The 22,154-nt window shown below is 39.7% G+C and overlaps 2 protein-coding genes across 9 annotated transcripts in view; both read right to left on the bottom strand.

Moving 5' to 3' along the window:
* rimbp2b (RIMS binding protein 2b) overlaps positions 1-12,504 on the bottom strand; it is a 61,868-nt gene extending 49,364 nt beyond the window's left edge. The window contains 2 exon segments of the mRNA XM_061279804.1: positions 6,170-6,307; positions 12,499-12,504. The gene's annotated coding sequence lies outside the window, so the exon portion shown is untranslated.
* Positions 12,505-16,251: 3,747 nt separating this feature from the next.
* On the bottom strand, positions 16,252-22,051 carry stx2b (syntaxin 2b). 8 transcript variants are annotated; one of them, XM_061279435.1, is made up of 11 exons: positions 21,794-22,051; positions 21,653-21,727; positions 21,488-21,587; positions 20,862-20,936; positions 20,693-20,766; positions 20,394-20,502; positions 18,594-18,667; positions 18,336-18,473; positions 18,027-18,137; positions 17,656-17,773; positions 16,252-17,467 (listed from the first exon to the last, which is right to left on the bottom strand). In XM_061279435.1, the coding sequence occupies exons 1-10, from the start codon at positions 21,821-21,823 to the stop codon at positions 17,678-17,680; spliced, it is 882 nt and encodes a 293-aa protein (XP_061135419.1). In that variant the 5' UTR covers positions 21,824-22,051; the 3' UTR covers positions 16,252-17,467; positions 17,656-17,677. The 8 variants fall into 8 exon arrangements, with proteins under 8 accessions (XP_061135419.1, XP_061135420.1, XP_061135421.1 ...); XM_061279436.1 differs by lacking the exon at positions 17,656-17,773; XM_061279437.1 differs by lacking the exon at positions 17,656-17,773 and having other exon boundaries at positions 16,252-16,913.
* Between the last annotated feature and the right edge of the window lie 103 nt (positions 22,052-22,154).

Below are 22,154 nucleotides of genomic sequence, written 5' to 3'. Positions count from 1 at the left end.
AAACCAATCTAAATCCCCCACATCATGATCAACCTACAGCGAAATATCAGTGCTGCGGGGACGAAACAGTAACAAGCTCAGCCTTTACTCCACCTGCATGCTGCTCCAAATTTGGACAAACCAGAATACATTGTAAACTGCAAAACTAAAAAACAGTCATAGTGTTTCTCATAACACCATATGATTTTGTCACTTTGCTAACAGGCTTATGAAAGTCAGATGAACACTTTACAATCTTGTTAAAACCGGTTACATTATTAAAAGGGCACGTTCATTGTGTGAGGCGGCAGAGACCGCCTGTAGCAGATTGAAATGTTAATAAGCTCAATGCACTGGCTGCAGATTGAGAAACTTGGCAAAGATTTAGCTCTGAAATCCTGCATATGGGCACAAGATGATTTAGTTCCATTGTATCGCGCATGCTTTCAAGCTGGTCAAAAGACATGAGCTTCTGCCAACCTGTGGTAAACCCATTACGCCGTCTTAGAACTATTTTGATTGTAGTGCCTCTGAGTCAGGCATACGTATAATACAGTAAACCCGCTCATCGGAGAGGAGTATTCGTTCTAGAATCCACTGTAGTAATTCTGCAATAGGGAGACCCTTAAAAAATAATACCCCTATCGCTTGCTTTAAATTCATTGAAACTTATTAAGGTACACTTCTTACTCACATCATAAGTGAAAATGTATCTTCTTTACTTTTTAATTATTCACGTCAAAGTATTTTTCATTCATAACAGTCAATTGTATCTACTTTGATTTATTTACCGTATTTTCCACACTATAAGGTCCACCTTCAATGAATGGCCCATTTTAAAACTTTATTCATTTATAAAGTGCACCGGATTATAAAGCGCATAGAATAAATAACTCAACGTTGCTCAAACGTTAATGCAATCACAATATAGTAACACTCGAAATAGTGAAAACAATATATCAATAACTCAACATTGCTCAAACGTTAATATTACACAAAATAAACACGTGAAGCTTACTTTAATAAATTAGTTCTCATCCACGAATCCATATTGGTCCATATATAAGGCGCACCGGATTATAAAGCGCACTGTCGGTTTTTGAGAAAATTGGAGGTTTTCAAGTGCGCCTTATAGTGCGAAAAATACGGTAAGTGTCAAACTGCTAGGTGTAATGTTTCGGCTGAAATTTCAACTAGAAGTTGTTCGTCAAGATTAGTTCCACCTCTGTGCTAAATTGCTTTGACCTCTGATTCTATGATGTCAAAGTTCGACAAAAGAGGCAGTATCAGCCCTATTGTAAGCCACTCGGCAGCTTCAGTCAGCTGAGTCCCAGAGGGAGGGTTTTCTTCTGTCCTTGAGGCGGACATTGTTCATGGTTTTAATTCCCTGCCACTCCTCTCTGGGATTTCTAGTTGGCAGGGTGGCCTTGTGTTGTTGTTTTTTTTTATAGCTAAACATGTCACGTCGCATTGAACTATTCATCTGTCTCCAATTGTCCCTTCAAGGTGCTTTGCTCGGATACCGTCATTATCTTCATTTTTCTCAGCAAACTTTCCAATTTTGTTGGACACTAACGGCTTGTTATTGTGGATTTTTGTGTGTGTGTGTTTTGTTGGAAGTACTGTGGAACCAGAGGTCAACCATAACCGTAACCATACACAAGCTGCTGGTCAACCAGAGATTTCACAGAAAGAAATAATGGACATAAAATGAAAAAGAATTGTTTAAAAACTGTCATCATCATAAACCTTTATAAACTATAAAGCAATTTAAAATAATAGTTCAACCATCTTAATGGTCATACAAGTGTAAAAATAATTCAATGAGTGAAAACACTCTAAATAATAAAGATGGCGGAATCTACTTTGGTGACCAACATAACCATGTAGCCATGTAAATCTGCACAGAGTCAGGTGCCTATATTTTAGCAGATGAGTACGAGCCAACAAATCTCAAAGGGGGAGCTTTGTGGGAGTGAACACAGTCGACTTCAATCATGTCCAAACGATATGGCTCCTCTTATTCCCTTTAAAGGCGGTGCACTTGTCATGCGCTGACAGTCGTGACACATGGCGGAGCACAGACAACCACATTTTTCCCAAGAAAAAAAATCACTTGCTCATGAGGAAAGTACGTTTATTTGGAAGTGCAAGCACCTCTGTGGCCTGATGTTGTAAAGTTGATTTGGGAGGAGATAAAAAAATATCTGTGCTGTGCAATGGATACTTGGAGACAAGACCCCAGCCCCAATTATTTGAGTGCATGATTCAGAGGGTTTGATGTCCGTTCTTCACATATTTATGATGGAAATACTGTCACAAAACAACAGGGTGACACGAAACAATAACGAGAGGATAACAAACCGAGGTAAATAGGTGGAGCACAATGAGAGCTTGATGCTGGAAGGACTACTAAGGAAAACAATACTGGAGGGAAAAATATCTAAACGGAAGACTCAATAACGGAACAAAAATACTGGGTAGGAGACAAATACAAGAACACGCAATCGAATCTACACGAGACTAGGAACCAACTATGAAAAGAAAAGACAGAATTACTGAGATGGAATGACAACTAGGCAAAACGTAGCTAGCAAGCATGTAAGATCGCCACCAACGGCAATAAGTAAACAACTGCGATGTCAAAAAACTGTCATGCAAGGATAAAACAACGTAACCACTGTTTATTGTAAATCATTTTTTAAAAAGTTAAATAACACAAGTGACTATTTTCCTATACATACCGTATTTTTACTCACATCATAGGTGAAAATGTATCTTCTTTACTTTTTAATTATTCATGTCAAGGTATTTTTCATTCAAAACAGTCAATTGTATCTACTTTGATTTATTTACCGCACTTTCCCCACCGTAAGGCGCACCAGAGTATAAAGCGCACCTTCAATGAATGGCCCATTTTAAAACTTTTTCCATATATAAGGCGCACCGGATTATAAGGCGCACCTTCAATGAATGGCCCATTTTAAAACTTTGTCCATATATAAATCCATATATTTGGACACGCCTGCCGGAGTGGCTCAATATTCGTCCATATATAAGGCGCACTGTCGGCTTTTGAGAAGATTGGTGGTTTTTAGATGCGCCTTATAGTGCGGAAAATACGGTACTTGAAATGTGCATGTGCAAAGAGAATTTGCGTACTTCTGGCATCGGATGAAATATGGATGAAATAGAACTACAAAATGTCCAGCAAGAGGTTGAAGCAGCCATGCAATGTCTTTAACATGAAAAATCTGGTTGAATGTTACTGTTGTATAGCAAATATTTAAAATCTCCAGAAAATAAATGTTATGATTATTTTATGGTTTTGCTTTGTACCGTATAGTCTATTGATGAAGTATTAGGCAATTTCCCGCCTGCAGGCGAAGTTGGGATGTGACCAAGTATGGATTGGGTCATCAAAACAAACCAACAAACCAACAAACAAAAAGACAGCTGAGTGAATCATGTGCAGAGTCCCTGTGTCAATCAGCAGCATTGAGTGTTAACAAAGAGGGATAATTTAATTTGCGGATTGGTGGATGCCTGTAATGTGGGCGCCACGCGAATTTAATTTCATTACAAGTGATGTAAACATGAGATTGTCCCCCACAGCACAGGAGGAACTTCCACATCAATAGATGTACACTAGAAAGTGCAAATGTAAAAATCACAGGATTTGGCTCAACTGCCCCATAACATCACACATATTGATAATGTAAATTTAATAAACCATTAATTAATGAAACAGAATAGCTGCACATTGTGGAACAGCTGTGTATTGTGTCAGTAAACCGCTGTACAGTACAAAAAAAAAAAGGATAGATGACAAACCCTTGCATGATATTCCCAGTTATGTCTCTGAATATTAATAAACTGGAATAAATTATTAATCTGGGCAATTATGGTAGAGTGCAAAAGCAGACGTGAAATCAAGTTAACTTAAGTTGTGTTTGTTCAGAGGAACGTTTAAACCCTGACAGTGTCTAGACGCTATTTAGCCTGAGAATGACAGCTTTTCCCTTTCTGGCTGGTTCATATTTATGATCGTCACTAAAATGTGTCTCTGTGTGATGATTCACAACACCAGCAAACCAAATGTGGTCTAACTGAACCCGCAGGCTGGACCGTGCGACCTGCTCTCTCACATGAATAGGTATGAGGGTAAAAGTTAACCAGGGAGGAATTGTTCACATCCCTCATTTTTCGTCCCCTTTTGACATCATGGCTGCTGCCAGTGACATGTTAAGAGGCCGAGCGGTAATTGGACACTTTCTTAGTGATAGTGTGAGTAGAGAATACCAGTAATCGTCATCATCACGTTTGTGTCATACTATTGTCACTTCATAAATTAATCAAATGAAAAAGATGCACTTTTAGTGTTTAGCAACACGGTTTAGCTTCGAAAAGTATTTTTTTTCTGTCAGGTTTTGGTGTGAAACAAATCTTGAAAATAAAATTGCTCTGTCTTGAAAATGTCTAAAAGGTATTAATGATACAGTTCATCCTTGTTTCATCAATCTCCTACTTATTTCAAATGCCCTAGCACAACTAAAGGTATATTTATTTCGACCAATATATTTATGACAACACTTTTTTTTTGGTGGCTGTATATGCAAGTCAGAAATCATGTCACTAACCTCCGCTAACTAAATTGTAAAGTCAAAACACTTCTAGGCAATTGATATAAAGCCATCAAATGACAATAACAATACAGTCATTGTGTTGTATTCATAAATTAAAATGGCCACTCGATTTATGATTGATTAATGGGTACTTGAGCTATTGCAATCCTCTAAGTTTTTTTTTCTAAAACTTTGTGTAGTTAACAAATGTTCACATTGAATGTAAAGCTTTCTCCACTAAGGTGATCCCAGAGGTCTACATACTGTACATAATAGATGACATAGAATTAATGTAAAGGATGGAGACGGCTGTGTAGGAGGAGACCTTAACAGCGTTGTATCCATTTTGATGATTGCATCTCCATCATAGAACAACAGAGCTGCGGGCTAATGGTGCTTGCTGAAAAGCTTCATGCTCTGTCAGTTTTTCATTACCACTTCACTCAGTCGTCCAGTATGCAGGACCATGCAATATTGGTAATTACTAACAGTACCCCAGTTTTTCAGGGTCCATAATCATCTATTTCTCCACTTCAGGGAACTAATAACATCACCAGGCTTCAACCCATCCACCCCCTCTTCAATACTGCTTTCCCTGCTGACTGGGGCGTGCACCAAACACCAGCATAACGGCGCAGCAAGACGTATAATGATATCCAAAACATTCTCAGCAATGGCAAAAAGTGCTTCGAGTAACTTTGATCGGAAAAGAAAGTGAATCATTTCAAACGTTTTGCTAACCCTCCTCAACACTCCAATTTTATTCAACAAAGGCTCAATCACTATGTGTATGGGTGGATAATTAAACAAGAGATTGTTTGTATATATGTGTGTACGTACATACATAGTATGTATATCTATGTACATACACATATGTATGCTACATAATAACATTAGTAACATTATCATACACCGTAACATTATATTATTAATTCAGTGATTTTTTCAAGTATAAAAAGAGGGAAAATCGCTGATCTAGGTGAACGTAATGACTTTCGAAAGGTAAAGGGAAGGTTTACATATTACTGTTTACACACCTTATTCTTAAATTTACTGCAGTTTTTGTCTACAATAATCTTACTTATTATTATTTTCGGTAATATCCTGCTTAGTATATACTATTTCACTTAATCTTTCATCAATCTCAAACAGACTAAAACTAAAACAATTTAAATGACAATACATATGACTAAAATATAATTACATTGAGTGGAAACACTTTGACTACAAACTAAGTCCAAATTTGCTGATACCCGCGATACGTATTAGTTGTACAGTATCTTACACTGCAAGGTAAACATCCAATCCGTCCCAGACAAATTGTTGACAAGCTAATCATCAAGTAGTTATTTAACAAGCAGGTGGGGAATTTATTAATAAAACACGAGCATTTCAGGCCAGACCTGTGTAATAATCATGACCTTTAAACAGCATCTTGATGTGTCCATATCTGAAAAGTATAGCAAAAGTTTCTATTTTTGTTGAGTGAACATTTCCCCTCGGATTGACCCTTGCCCAGTCTAACATCAACAAGCTTATAGCAACCTTTCATAAAGTGAGCTCACCAGTAAGCTCTGTTTTAGCCTCTGGCTGCTCAGCGTCTCAGGGTTGAGGCTCAGGGCCGCACTGCTGTTCTCTAGAAGACAAAGGTTGTCCAAACGCTGTCCACTGTGGAGCTGCAGTGGCACCACTTCATTTCTGAGCTAGACCAGGAGCGAGAGAAAAAAAAAAAAAGACAAAGTTGGAAAATCAATCAAGAGTTAATTTGTATTTTCTCAGGAATTGCATTTCTATATTCTTAGGCTGGTTATCACTGACAAGGTACAATACGATCGGCCTAAAATATATCCCCACCATGTTTGCTCTTGCTTAAATTCAAAACCTTCAAAAAGTTTTAAATTCAAAACCTTCATAAAGTTCACTGCTGCAGCAAAATCCCACTGATGAGAAAAATTGCCTTGCACTCAGATTTAGTTAAAGTGTATGCTGAGTAGTTGCTCAGCGCCAGCAGTGGGTCTTTGCGGACAAACACATCTGTCAGCCACACTCATGCAAACAATCCTTCGTTTATCTCTTCACGTTTTTGCCTTCAAAGAATGAAAGCAGTTCAAAGTTAACTTTTACAAAATGTCTATACTTAACACACAATAAGGAAAAAGCGCAGTCACATTTTTTTGCTTGTTATCTGTGGATATCTTGAGACATCAGTTAACTGGGATAATGGATGTCTTCCTTAACCCATGTAAGGCTTTTTTTCAATTTTTAATCACACACACACACAGAGAAAAAGCAAACAATTGGCTATTCCAATGAAATAAAAAGACACATTTAATCACAATGCGATTCAGACGTGAACATTCTATTCTTTTTCGGAAATGCTGATGCAACATCTGTTTTATTAGCATGTTTGCATGATAATAATGTAAGGTTTCAATTATTCATCACTCCAGTGAGGTGGAACCAGATGCAGCTTTTGTGCCATAGTGGCAGTGGTGTAACACAACTCAAGCATGGTGGGCCAACTCTGCATGGAGCTAAAGTCTTGACGTGGCAAACATGGAAACTGCTGGGGCCACACACAAAACACAAGATGTCATGTTACTTGCTGGGCTGCAACCATGTGACATCTCCACCGGCACTTGAAGGGTGGGTCAGTGGATAGGCCTGAAGTCTGAGCTTCCTGTGCAAGCCCTGCTGGTGTGACTTTGATCTCTTTCCTGGCGTGGCGGATATAGGCAGAAAATAACCTTTTTTGTCTATGCCATCCATTAGTAATGACTATTAATGCAATGTTGCTGCATGTGCCCGCCACTTATGGGAACGAGCAAAGATATTTTTAGGCGCATGTCCCCAGCTGCACATGTCCAATTCAGGGCCAATGGGCAATTAGTGTTTGTCTTTCATAGCAGAAGGCAGTGCCGTAACCTTAACACAAACAGACATCTGTGTCTGTAGTGCCATGTAGCCCATCACAAGGCTCGAACCCTGCAGTCCTTTTAAGTGCCTCAAACTTCATATGTGCTACATTAGCTATTTATCATTCTTTATTATCTATCTAAATCTCCCATAAGGTTATGGTGTTGGAGTCTTGACTTCAACAGTGTCTCCTCCTCAATGATGGTGTACATAGAGGCTCCTATTTTTTAAATGTATAGCGGGCAATATAGGGTGCAGTAGCGAGTTGGCGTATTGGGGTCAGAATTCGAGAGAATGATCCATCAACAAGGACATAGTATGCAGAGAGAGAGAGAGAGAGAGAGAGAGAGAGAGAGAGAGAGAGAGAGAGAGAGAGAGAGAGAGAGAGAGAGAGAGAGAGAGAGATTATTCATACCCCATGGGGTTGACCTATCTCTGCTGCAAACGACTTGATAGAGTTCGAGTTAGACTACAAGAAAATTACATTTGAATGAGTGCATAGTGAATGTTTGCCAGTTTTAGATCAGATCTTTAAAATTTGTGATAAATGCTGCTTGTGCCTTTTCCATTAGAAAGTGCTAAAGGTGGTGAAGCTTACGACAAGCTAATTGTACCGATTAAAGTTCAATGTTCACGGGTGAGTTTCAAACTAAACTGACATTCAATTTCATTCAATTCTATAACAAGAGTGGTATGTAGCGTCCTAGTTCTTCAGCGGACCAAGGAACACTTTAATTTGCGGCTCTCGTTGCCGGCCTACTCAAACATTAACATTGGTTCCGAGCAAGAATATAATGGTAAAATGCTAGTTTTCCTCCACTGAGAGTCAAGTCTCTATTTCGCTATATGACAGGCCACTGTCCAGTTTGGTAAGTATTCCACCTTTTAGATATTTACATTCTATTGTTATGTTATGTTTTTATTATACACTGTGATACATACACCCTATTTAGCAAACAAATATAATAAATCACTTCATGAGTCCTGACTGCCTTTTTATGCTATTATTCTTCAGAGCTGTTTTACAGTTTCAGTTAAAGCTCTGCATGGGACAGGAGGAGACTTGAAGAACCCCACAGAGACTTCTACAAAGTAGCATCAAACAACATAGTATGCACGCCCTATCACACTAATGAAGATGAATCATTGCAAATGGAATAACAGCGGCCACCATGTGCAGTACAGTAGAGCCCAGCTTTTCCCCGTTAATCCACTGTGAAATTCCACTTGATCATGACATTAGCATCAATTACACCCCCACATAAACACAGCATTGACTCCAGAGCACATTAGCTTTCGATTAATCATTCCAAAAGTTAAAAGTGGAGCAGCAAGTTTGCCTTATATAAACTCCCCTGTTCTCCGTGTGGAGCCCTGCCTGCCAATAATGTGCTATCAAAGAGTGCAATTAACCTCCAACAGGCGGTGTGAAGGGTGAATCACAGACAAAGCCAGTGACATCAGAGGATGCTACTCATAATTTTTAAGGCTGCAAGTGCGGCACGGGTCAGGGTTGCCTGTCAGCATGGTTTAAAAATGCAAAACGCAAAGGGAATCAAAGTAAGAGACACAATACTGGATGACAACCAATGCACAAAAATGAGGACATGCCGTGCAAAATTCCAAGTAGACGTGAAAAAAAAAAAAAAGAATACAACTTGAGGCTGTGGCTGAACTCTTGGCTTGAAATTCATCGCATTTCAAGACAAAACACTTTGGGCACAATCACACACTGCAGAAATTAGCAAACCACCTCTCTGCACTAATTGGCAGCATTTTGGCGAAAAAGATCTAAAGTCACATGATCATTTTACTTTGAAAGAGATCCATTGCGGTGGATGATATTTAAATATTGCGTCTGAATGGCAGGTGCAAGACCTCTTCCGCTCACGTAAGCTTTGAGCAAATGCAAGAAACAAAAATAGTTACCCCATATCGTCTCTTGAGCAATGCGATTTTGGAGCTTCCGAAGAACATCTCTATTTTTTAAAAGTGAAAATAATTTGCAATTGTTGTATTGACTACCGTAATTTTCGGACTATAAGTCGCACCGGAGTATAAGTCGCGCCAGCCATAAAATGCCCAAAAAAGTGAAAAAAAACATGTATATAAGTCGCTCCTGAGTATAAGTCGCCCCCCCACCCAAACTATGAAAAAAACTGTGACTTATAGTCCGAAAATTACGGTATTAAAGTCGATGCACAATTTGTCTTTGCAGGCCAAATATAATCACACTGCGAGCCACATTTGGCCCACAGGCCGGAGTTTGACATCCCTGGTCAATATAGTTTGATGCAGAAAATATTGAGAGCCCACACCTCAACTACTTCAAGTGTCAAACACGTTAAACTGATTATTCCGTGAAATTAAAGAAGTACAATGTCAGCATCACTCTCGCAAACACACAAACTCCCCAATCAGTGTTGTCCATCCGAGGGAATGAACAGGCCTAATCAACTCCACAAACATCAATTATGAATGTCTTCATATCCCTGAGGCGACCTCTGGCACAGTCAGCATCCAGTCCGTCCTGAACGTCAGACAGACTGCAGACATGACACCAGGCACATGATATCAATTTGCACTCCATTTGAGCTTGAGCAGCATTTGTGCAATACAAACATGTTCTCGGGGTAAACAAGACATCCATTTATCTGCCGTGTTGAAAGGATGCATGCTAAAGCTGAATGGATGAATAGAATTATGTTGAACGTAGAAGAAGGAGAAAGGGTTTGTGTGGAGAGATTGCAAATCAAGGCTTATTGTGCTATTGTGTTAAAGCTTTGCTTGCGTTGTCATGCACGGGACAGTCCAATAAACGGTCCAAGTGACATGGCTGCTAACGATGATAATGCACTTTCACTCTGCTGTCACGGAGCCTTACAGAAGGCATCTCTGAAGCCATTTCCCGCTGAAGATAGTGTTATGTAACATTGCGCGCTGGCCTTGCTGCTCATATCACTAAAGCCTCACACTGCGGGTCACGTGTCTTGCCGAGACCACATTCTGGCGCCAGCAGCAGCAGTGTTCCAGCTGTTACTACGACCAAGCCTCAGTCACTTACGACCACACTCTGCCACCCAGACGTAGCTACAACATCCACTGATCCCCCATGTTCAGCCCATTTTTTTCTACTAGGGGCTCTCCAATAAAAGAAATATAATTTTACATTGGCTACTTAATGTACATCGCAGTAGTACATTTGGAATAAAACTAATTGAACTGAAAATGATGCACAAATTCACAATGCATGTACAACATTGACCACATTCCATTAGTCAAAGTCAAAGTCTGCTTTATTGTCAATTTCTCCACATGCCAAGACACACAAAGAGATTGAAATTACGTTCCCACTATCCCGCGGTGACAAGACATAGTACACAATATACGTACAGGTAAACAACACAAAAAATAAAAACAAGAAGGCACAAACAATGAATAAATAAGAGTGATGAATAAATAATAAATAAAAAAATATCATAATAATTAAAATAATAATAATTATTATTATTATTAAATCCCTCATGAGTAATAATCCTAAAAAAAATGTATTTCCCATAATGTCCTGAGAATTTTGTTTGCCAAAATAAATTACTCAAAACAAAGGGGTTGTGAAAAAGAAGTTAATGTTACGTTCAATCAATTTAAATTTCATAACATTTTATTCTGCTCACCAATAATCACAATAGCCTCAAAAGTGGATTTGTAACAAGAAAGGTACAAATATTAAATAAAATAAATACACTAAATAATATTGTGTTTTGTATAAAAGTAGGTTCTCCACTCAGCAAGGATTATTTTCCAGAATTACATGTCATAAACACAAATAGAAAACAAAACAAAAGCAGAGTCTCACACATTATCCAGCTTTATGGATAAAAACTCTTGCGCGATCTTTATCCATTTAACACATTGCACAAAAAATGTGTTTCCTTCCATTCACTCATTCCATTCAAGGCTCTTTTTCCACACCAACAGCACTTTATTCACCTTGCTTCATAGTGAAAGTTAAAAATATATTTTCTCTTTGCATGGGGAAGATAAAAGCCACTTGCTGGCAGGTCAGGGAGAAACTGCAAGATGATGAATGAGCATTTGTACTTGTCAAGGTGGGCAGGAGGAGCTACAGTATGAATGGGAGCTTGTCATCAGAGAACGTGATCATATTTCATGTGTGCGTATATATATATACTGTATATACATACATACACATACACGCACACGCACACACACATATGTGCCAGCATGCACACAGACGACCCGTGTACTCCCACTACCCGCATTCCCTTTTGGCTGTCATCCATGGTTTTATATGTTGTGGGGAAATGCTGACCATGCACAAATGATTACAACATTCAGAAGCTCACGTCTCTCCAGTGCTGTCTGCAACCAACACAGTGAAATTATAAGCAACACAAACATTCAATCGCATTTTTGTGACCCACAAACAACCAGAGCAGTCTGTATTCAATCGTGTTTTTACTGGTCTGCATCATTGATTTTGCAAGTTAGAATTTATATCTTCAATTTATTAATGCAACTTCACTTTAGACTTAAGAGAGAATGCCTCTTGGCAGGCGAGGCGGTCTCAACTGGACCTGACGCTAACCCTCCAAATCACGTTATACCATCCATGACAATAAAAGCAGCCAAGTATTATTTTAAACCCACTGCATCATCCTTTTGATAAGAAAAGAAAAAGCACAAATAAATGAACTGAATCCCCACCGCATGCAAATGAAATGCAATGATCTGGGTCTACTTCAGCAAACACGGGCATATTGTAGTGTTGGATAGCCAAGTGAAAGGGAGGCGAGTAATTTCAGACATATTAACCTTTAAGAGTATGAAAGATCTTTATCCCTCAGCGGCAGCTCTGCGATTCTGCAGCACAGCAAACAAAACAACCCTGGATTGTTGAGAAAAAAAAAAGAAGAAAAAAAAAACAAAAACGGTTTGACAGCAGATGGTAACATACCTTAGCAGTAGCACTTAAAAGGACCAGTGGCGTGGCAGGTGCTTCCCACAGGACTCCAAGGACGGGGACACAAGCAAGAAAATGATGTCAATGGCAGCTCTGTAGCATAAAATGGTTCATCAGTGCACGGCAGCAAGAAGCACAGCCAGGCAGTGCACGGGAAGAGAGAACGAAAGAGAGAGGTGGGGAAGGAGGGAGTGAGAGAGCCAGCCATCGAGCATCATTCAGCTCACACTACCACAGTTGTGCAGCAGAGCAGAGCACACACATCAACACGCCCCCTTTCCTTTCTCCCTCTCCCCCTCGCTCACTTTCTCCATCTCTTACACACGTTTAGTCACACAAGACTCAGGCACGCAGGAGTGCAGAGGCAGTGCGGTACACAACACCAATGAACAAGTACTCCATTACCGGGACTCCTTTCATCTTCTCGAATCACAAATGATCAATCTCAGTCTTGTATTTGGAAGTCACCCACAATCTTGTCAATTTAGCCTTCCATCTACCTTCTATTCTGCTCCCACCCATGAGCAGCCATGATTGGGACTCACAAGGTCGTTTGAGGCTCTTCTACTACCCCCATCAGTCTTTGATTTAGTTTTGTTGCAGCACTTCAAGCTTATACTTTATCAAAGATGGGTCACGGGGTGCACCCATGGACTCTGGAGGACAAAATTTCATTCAATGGATGATGGACCAAACCAATCAGCTATCAAAAACAATGGCAAGCATCCAATCAAAGATCAGGAAATTAAGTACAGAAGAGAATTTGGAGGGATCATTGGGAATATTCCATTTTTTTCCATCATTGGGCAAAGTGTAGCAAAGCAGTGCGCCATGACTGCCCTCTGTGGCTGATAAGACAACTGCATTTGTTGTGGGGAAAAGCAAGGTGAGTGGCCCAAAAGAAATATGCTCTACTTACTGTAGATGCCTAGCAACCACGAGCCTTCCCACCCCCTCGAGCAGGACCCTCTTAGCAATCTAGTTTATGACGTACAGGGGCCGTTTATCAGTAGATGCACCGCAATATCACACAAGCTTGATGTCAAGTGTCCTCTGCCTTGTAAGTAAACAAAAAGGGATGGGTTGTGAGCATCCAAAGCAGGAGTCTTATCTTAGCATTTTCAGTAAAAGCAACAACCACAAGGCTCAAACAATAACGACGGAGAATTCGTGGAGAGGCGGGAGGACTACCTGGAGAAATGCCATGCAACTTAAACTCCAACTTCATAACTAGATGTGCTAATGCCAATTCTACTATACCATCAATGACTGAATTGATTTTCCTTGTGTGTGTTATAACAGTGAGTCGATGAATTCCTGCCCAACTTGGAGTTTTGATGCAGCCAAACCTTTTCACACAGCTGTCAAAAGGATGTCGAAGGGCATAAGTGGAGCAGCAGTCGTTTCTGAACTAAGATGACTGAGGCAGAGTTGAAGGTTTGAACGGCTTTTTTAACATTCCCTTTGTGACGTTTCTCTGATTAAATATTAAAAAAAAAAAAAAAGTTGACGGTCATCTTCTAAGGAACCTTCTAGTTAATGACGCAATCATTTTTAAAAACGGATCACGTGTTTTCCAAAGTATCATGGCCGAGCAGATCGTTTGTTAATGCTGCAATGTAGGAATGTATATATATTTGATTTAATGATAACAAACATTTGCTATTCATAGCACTTTAAACCTCTGAATTTATTCTAATCTAAAATTGCTGCTGCAGAAAGGAGGTGAGCAGGTGTGGGCTTGTTAAAAGCGCCTCGGCTTGCTGACGATGCACAGGAGTTTTCCCCAGTGAGCAAGAATGTTATTTCCCTACCCTTTCAGTTCAGGTAATGTGTCCTACAGTCGTATGTGCTTATGGGTTAGTACAATACAAAACCTTCGTGGAAACCGTCAAAGTCAGGGAAACCCTCTGAAATTCTAACAGAGCAGGCATTTTTGGGTGGAAAATCTGCTCAAGGAGAGATGTAACTGGATTAAAGTAAGCCTTTGTTTTCAGGTAAATTGAAACATTCCTACACATCTAAACAGAAAGGGTGGAGAGAGCAAGGAATATCTCTTCCCCGAGTGAGCGTAAACCGGTACTGTAAATATTGTGCGATTTTATCAACATCGAGCCATCCTTCACGAGGGCAACCACAAGTCACAAGTTATTCACGTCAAACAGTGCCATTGCTCAAATCGTGCGGCCTCCACATGCACAGATCCACAGTACGGAGTCATGACACTCATAAGTCTTTGAGGCTTTTTACTAAACCTGGGAGAGCAAAGTGGTGAAATCCACCTTCGGCCTAATATGACCCTTTGACCCAAAGCAGTTGCACCAGGGATAGTATTTACCCATCTGCATTTTGCAAACCGTCAAAATCCTGATTGTTCTTGTTTTACAGTATTTCTTTGTGACCAGAGCATTTTCTTTTACCCTCATACAAAATCAAGTCACTTCCGCCAATTGAATACGAAAACCCGCATACAGCAAGCTTTCATTAGTTGGAGCTGCAGAGAGCAACGTGAGGTCAAATTGTGGCTGCGGGCATCAACAAGTGCGGCTTGTGTCCAGATCAGACATGGCTGAATTAAAAGCTCGTTCGCAGTAGACTCGACTCACCTTGTCTGTGCCTTTCATCCGACTGCTCCTCTTTGCTGGAGGTAACCTTTGGCTCAGGCTCACAACACACTCCCTCTGACACCGTTTCAGGAGTTTCTCCACCCTGCAAGTCTTCTCACAACCCATTGACCCCTGGGGTGAAAGGGAAGGGGTAGTAAAAAAAAATTAAGCCTGGTAGCAATCATGTTGCGGATTGACTACAAGTAACAACCTACCATGGCAAGCCAGTTTGCATGCCACCCCAAATGCTTGTCATGGTCAGCTGCGCTGGGTGGTCGGGATGATGTCATAACTTCAGATTATAAATATCTGCATCCAGCAGGGTTACATAATAAGTGGATGTTGGATTATTGCCGGGACACAGACAGCAAAGACAGCACAGCTGTCGCAAGAAACACATTAAAATCAAAAGAAAAATTACGTGTTACATGCTTGACATAGTATCAAACCTGTGTTGTGTTTACAATACGTAGGAAAAGATTGTTGATACCTCTCTGTTAATGAAAGAAAATAGCCCCAAAACAAAGTAGAACCTCCTCTATATTTCACAGTGTTCTTTCCTTGTTATGCTTCATTTTTATATCTCTGAAAATAGAACTGATATGCCTTGCTAAGAACTTGCTGTAAACAGTTTTATCTGCTCTATTCATGAGACATTCTCCCGGAAGCTTTGTGGCTTGTCAACATGCAGTTTTGTATTTTACTAATGTATTTTTTGGGGGGGTAGGTTATTTATTTTCACCAGTGGTGTCTTCCTTGGTTGTCTCCCATAGTCCTCTCGGGCTCAACAACAACGGATTGTGCGATCCAACGCTGATGTACGTTGACCTTGAGAGTTCAGCTTTCATTATTTTGGCAGTTGTTCCGGGCTGTTCTCTTACCATATGCTATTTTCCGTCGCTTTGTCATCAATTTTCCTTATCCGGGAAGGTTGGCTGCAGTCCCGTGAATCTTAAATTTCTGAATAATGTGTTGTCACACTGCTTGTAGATGCTCTTATTGCCTTTAGCCTTATATGCTTGTCTATAAGGTTCTTTTTAATCTCCAGATACAAATATGTACTTTGCTTTTCTGCTGGGATGCTCTAGCTCAGCCTAAAACCCAAGAGTACAAAGGGATATATTAAATGATGAGAATGAAGTCATGTCTTTTGGAAATGATCTTTATTTTTAGTAATGTACTCCACAAAATGTTGATATAAAAACTAATTGATAACATTCAAACAATACAAATGATTATGTTTTAACACAATGAGTAAAAGGTGCCCCTAAGATGACATCGGGCATATTAACATCACATTCACAATGAAAATAGGTTTTAATTGGGGGTAGAAAAGGCACAAATTAGATTTTGTTGTTGAAACTAAGTCAAACGTCATCAATATAAATGTTTGTTTTACCACAAAATGTGTCCTTTAAAATGACATCGAAAAGAGAAGGGGATAGAGAAGGTACAATTTATGTTTGGTTATTGAAGTCTAAGTAAACTGTTGAAATATGCTACTTCAGTCAATATCACTAACAAGTGGAAAATATGACACAAAATCTACATTCCTTCATTTCAAAAGGTATTGCAAACAAGGTCCTGAGACTTACGTACATTCTGTTTAAATAATTCATATTCAAAAAGATCAAGTGATTTTATAAAACATTTAAGCTGGAGCGTTGTTCTCCTGTTTGTCTCACAGCGGCGAGAAGTAAGCAGGACATTACTGCAGTTAAGCAGCACTCTGGCACATAAAACTCACTGTTACATCTGCATTGTTGTTGTTTGTCTTTACGCTACATGTTCCACAGCTCTAATCTATACAAGCACAAAAGAAGAAATGTCAGATGTTTTTTTAATTAAATTTAAATTCATCTCCAATAGTACAGTGTATATATCCTTTGTTTCAAAATATCAGTCCGTCAATAGTAATTGTATCACAGAGAGCGACACTCAAAAGCCATAACAGTAGGTACACTTGCATGACCTAATCAATAATTATTATGAAATGAATTGAAATGAATGTTGATACAGATTTTTTTGATTTGAAACTTGTTAGGTACCGCAGTTAGTTGTATCTAATGTTGTGGACAGTGACACTACATGACACATCCGCCATGTACAGATTTGTGAGGGCTGTCGTTACCGGTGCAAAGAAGAGCAGAGGACAAGTTATCATACTTGATTGTGTTTCTCCCTGTAATGCTGTTATATGGTGAATGAGATGGCGCTGTTGTAAGCTTTATCACTACAGGAACAAGAGATTACTGTGGGGTTGTGACCCAGGTAATCCTTCACACAAAGGCACCAACTAGTGCAATGAGTAAAATGAGGACAGCTGCAAGTCCGCACACAGCAAGGCAGAGCAACCTCTGTTGGGGGAAAAAAAGTGGGGGCGTAAATATCTGGACTGAAGAAAGACAATTTAAATGAAAATGATGGATGGATGGATGGATGGATGGATGGATGGATGGATGGATGGATGGATGGATGGATGGATGGATGGATGGATGGATGGATGGATGGATGGATGGATGACAAGGGGTGTGGATGCTATTACCTCCTGCTGGCTGTTATCAGTCTCAGGCAGGAGGTTTAGTTAGTCCAACAGACAAGCCAACAATCAAAGCAATGACAGCAAGCAGGATCAGGAGAACAAAGGCAAGGATTATATATTTCTGCCGAGCAAAGAATGTGGTGTTAATTCAACTTCAAACCTTCAATTTGTACTGGCAATAGAAATGACCATCATTACACTGCGATAGAACTAGGAATAAAAACAAAATGTTTCGCATGAATTTTTTTGTTAGTCAGCGTTGATGAAAACTGAGCAATATTGTCTATGTCAAGGCAGAGTTTGATTACATTCTTGTGTTTTTCTCATCAGATTGTGCCAGCTCTGGCTGATGAGAGTGATGATAAATGACTTACCCGCCTGGATTTTTTCTGGTATCTTACTGCTTTTTTGGTTTCTTCTTTGGCTCGACAAATGTATTCAGCTGCATTGGAAACATTGTTCTCAATGTTATTGACCATTTCACCCTAGAAGAGAAATTATGAATACTCTTATTTGGGCAAATGCAAATGTGGTTTGTACAGAGAAGAACTGGAGAGCAAGAGAAATCCTGTTAAATCCACTGCAGAAATGCTAACCATGGTGCTATAAACAGATTGTTTTAACCTAAGACACAAGTTCAATTGTGTACCGTATTTTAAAAACAAGTGTCAATGTGGGTCCACCTGAGTTTCAACAAGCATTGCCATGTCCATGAACATGGCATGTAACTCTCTAATGCTGGACTCCAGTTGTATGATGTCCTGATGCCGTGACTCTATCTCATCCACGGCCTGACGTGTGATCTTAGAGTCTGAGATTATCTAAAAAAAAAGAATTAAAAAAAAAAAAAGTAAAGCAGTTGTAAAAAATAATTGCAGTGCTTCAAAAAAGGTCATTTTTTTGTGGGAGGGAGATGACAAGTGAGTTCAAAAAACGCTTACATCAGATGTGAAGATGGATGGAATTCCACTCTCGAGCATGTCTTCCAGTTCTTCATTGGTGGTCACTCTTCCAGCTGAAATTATTATTAATTACGAATATTACGTTACTTTCAATACGCATGCTAGACTGCTGATAGTACTCTGGCTACTCCAGTTCCCTCCCACATTCGAAAACTATGCTATTAGTTGACAGGTGGTAAATTACCTGAAAACTCAGTTATTCATATATTTAAACATGAATGGTTGTCTGTGAGTAACGCTGCACACTGCCCAGTGACCCAACTAGGATAGGCAGAACACCCATGAACCTGAACAGGATAAGCAGCAGAAAATAGATTTCTGGATAGATGGCTGATATTGTTTAAAAAGATGACTTTGCACTAATGTAATAACAAAAAGCTGGGCTATAACACAAAACACACTGCAATCTGTTTAATCCCACAACAACAGATGAATGTGCTTCTGTTGTGAAGATGCTCTGTGTACAGACCACTGAGTGAGGAGACCAAGCCACACTAAAGTGCCTGAGCTAACAATAATGTTTCTCTTGTCCTCCCAGAGGAGAGTGCTATGAATAAAACGCCGCCTTCCCTACATGAAGGTGCAGTTTGTACTTATTTTAATTGAATATACAAATCAAGGCAAGGCTTTACTCCTATTAGACGACAACTGAAGGCAATCATAACGGCACCAGTTCCATCTTCTTCTCGGTGGAGGGCATTGTGAGTACAGAACATTGATAAAAAAATAAAATAGCCATTGATACAGGTGGTGCATGTAATTTGACACTATAGGCCGACTATAGGTCATTCTACTTTTGGGTTACCCCAAAATAAAAGTAATTAGAAGGAACTCAGGACCCTATAGACATCAGCACGTCTCATAGAGAAACAGCTGGTGACAATATACAAACAGAACCACCCCCAAGCCATTCCTCTTGTTGCTTAACCACTCCCTCCCTGGAGAGGAAAGTAGTTATGGATGTCACACTCCCTTTTGTACAGACTTTTCCTCAACCTAACAGAGCAAAACACGCCCCATTCACATCTCATTCAAATGCAATCCATCACTGTAATGTAAAGAAAAGGTGATGTCACTTGTTGTTAAAACTTCAGGACAGTACTGCGTGTCAAAGACAGGTGAAGTAGTGTTACACAAGCCGCCCTGCCCTCTTGCCGTTGTCCCGGCAACACGGACACAGTGCACAGAAGAGTCTCCAGTATCAGCCTTACCAGCTACAGTGCAAAGCTTCTCATTAATGTTGTCTCTAGGGCCTGGAGGAGAAGACCTATTTTTCATTATTGTCTGGGCTTAATGGCAAAACCTCAAATACACACTTGCCACAGTCATTTTAAAGTGGTGGATTTAGAGCTTATTGACAAAACATTTAGGGAAATAAATTCATTTATGTTCACCTAGAAACACAGTTGAGGCAGTAGCACGTTTCCAGTGTCAATAATCATATTCATGAAACATAATTAATAAGATAGACAAACACATTTCAGTTGATGCAAAAAACAAAGGCTTTGGCAGACTGAATAAGCCTGTAAAAATGAACACTCCCTCAATGTCTGTTTAGCAATAATTTAGAGAAAAGGCGGAAACTGGTGGCATCTGTTTCCTGGATCCTGTCTAACAGGGATTTTTTTTTTTTTTTTGCCTCTCCTTTATCCCTGATTGTCTGACATTCAAAAATATTTTTGCTCTGAACGCTTCGTATATCTGAGTAGTAGTGATTCTTCACGTATATTTGAACTCTGACCTCATAAAGAGACAAACGGGTCAACATTTGTCACTTACTTATCTCCAACTGTCTTTGGATCCGTCCTTTGCTTCGCTCCCTAAAGGAAACTTGTGTCTCATTGTACTGGGTCATCACCTCCACAAACTTCCTGCACAGCACCATGTGCTAGAGATGAATCAAAGGACAAGGACAGAGGATGAGACTTTTTTTTTTCAAACATCCCTTTTCTATATTTATGTTTAATTTCCTGATGTGGGGTGAATGTACGTAAACACACGGTTTCTACAGTTCAGTCTTTAAATTAGTCAGCCAAATGACCTACAAATAAATCCAAAATATCTAATTAAATAGATACCTGTGTTTTCTGGATTCTGAAGTCAACAGAGGATCTATTAGTCGCGTCATCTTTAGGCATGCTTTGCTGCATGGCTTCAAAGGGACGGAATCATGGCGCAACATAACACACGGGAAACGTTAATACTGTGTACAATGCGCCTTGATACTACTTTTGCAGTTTGACCCACATTTTAGTTTTGTTCGCACCACATTGGCATTCCCTTTGATATCATTGGTCAGTGCATTAAGACGATCCTTTGTTTCTGTACACAAAACATGTAAACATGAAAAATACATTGAGTTTCTGTGCAAAAGCCAATTGTAATAGCTTAAAGCTCCCCAGTGAGTTTCATAACAGATGCAATACATGCCTCCACATTGCAAATTAACACTTTATGTGTTTAATGTTGGCCTACCGCCATTACGCTCAGCAGCCGGAACTGAACTGAACACAACATTATACCATCTAATGAGATTCAATTACTAATAAGCTGTGTGAAAAGATCTTCCTTTTAGATGACAATGTTCAGATTTGATTTACACTGTCAGACAATTATTAATTTAAGAAAATGTTCCTTATTGTTGTAGTTAACAGTAGTGTGGAACTGCTTTGATTTATACTAAGCATAACTGTTGTTGTTTTGGTGAGTTATAGATCAAATTATTTAGCTGCAGGTAAAGGTATTACAGACACCTCACCATATGATGCATTGAAATCTACCAAGAAAACAAACATAGAAATAAACGTGCAATAAAATGACCCAAGTGGAAGTTTATCAGACAAACACAAACTCACACAGTGTGAGAAACTTACTGTCATCTGGGTGAGGTGCAGACAGTATCATGCTGTGCATCTTCTTCACATCTTCCACTTGGTCGAATATCCGATCAGTGAGCCCTCGAACCTCTTCAACCTGCGAAAGACAACATTTTGAATCCGCCCAATTCATGACACATTTGTTGAATGACAGCGTCTGACCCTCCTGAAGAAGCCCTCCATGAAACCATCTCGGTCCACTGCGACTGCAACATCTTCCTCTGCCGATGTTCTACTCTGAAACCGACAAGGTACCAGATCCAAAGAATGACAAAATATTTAGAAGGAATAAAAGACACTTACAGCAGTCAGCTCAACCAGTCGATCCTTCATTACAATGGCCAGCGCGTCTCTAGAACAGTATACTTTTATTCTAGTAGAAATCGATCCTCCGCGTCGTGGTGCTCCATGTGTAGCGGGTGTACGCGAGTGTGCAACAAAATAAAAAACGCATCACGAAATCAAAGACATAAGTCTGTTTTCAGTGTGATCATAATGAATGATTCTCTCTCACAGGTCTTCACTAACACTTTCCCGTAGACGCCTTTGTAGGTCCCTCCCCCGAGCGCTCCCTAGAGATGACACAAGTTCAACCTCAATCAAACAATAACCATGATTAAAACCACACCTCCACGTTATTTATGAATCTCTAAATGAAAAAAAT

This window comes from Syngnathus typhle, linkage group LG5, assembly GCF_033458585.1.
Source record: "Syngnathus typhle isolate RoL2023-S1 ecotype Sweden linkage group LG5, RoL_Styp_1.0, whole genome shotgun sequence".
In the NCBI taxonomy this organism is placed as follows: domain Eukaryota; kingdom Metazoa; phylum Chordata; class Actinopteri; order Syngnathiformes; family Syngnathidae; genus Syngnathus; species Syngnathus typhle.
The sequence above is the reverse complement of the archived record's forward strand: the minus strand, read 5'-3'. Positions and strand labels throughout refer to the sequence as shown.

Coding starts and splice junctions, on each gene's coding strand:
- stx2b (XM_061279435.1), bottom strand. CDS start 21,823: ATGAAGGATCGACTGGTTGAGCTGACTGCT. Junction 21,588..21,652: donor TGGAGGGCTTCTTCAGGAGG/GTCAGACGCTGT, acceptor TGTCTTTCGCAG/GTTGAAGAGGTTCGAGGGCT. Junction 18,668..20,393: donor CCAAAGACAGTTGGAGATAA/GTAAGTGACAAA, acceptor TAATAATTTCAG/CTGGAAGAGTGACCACCAAT.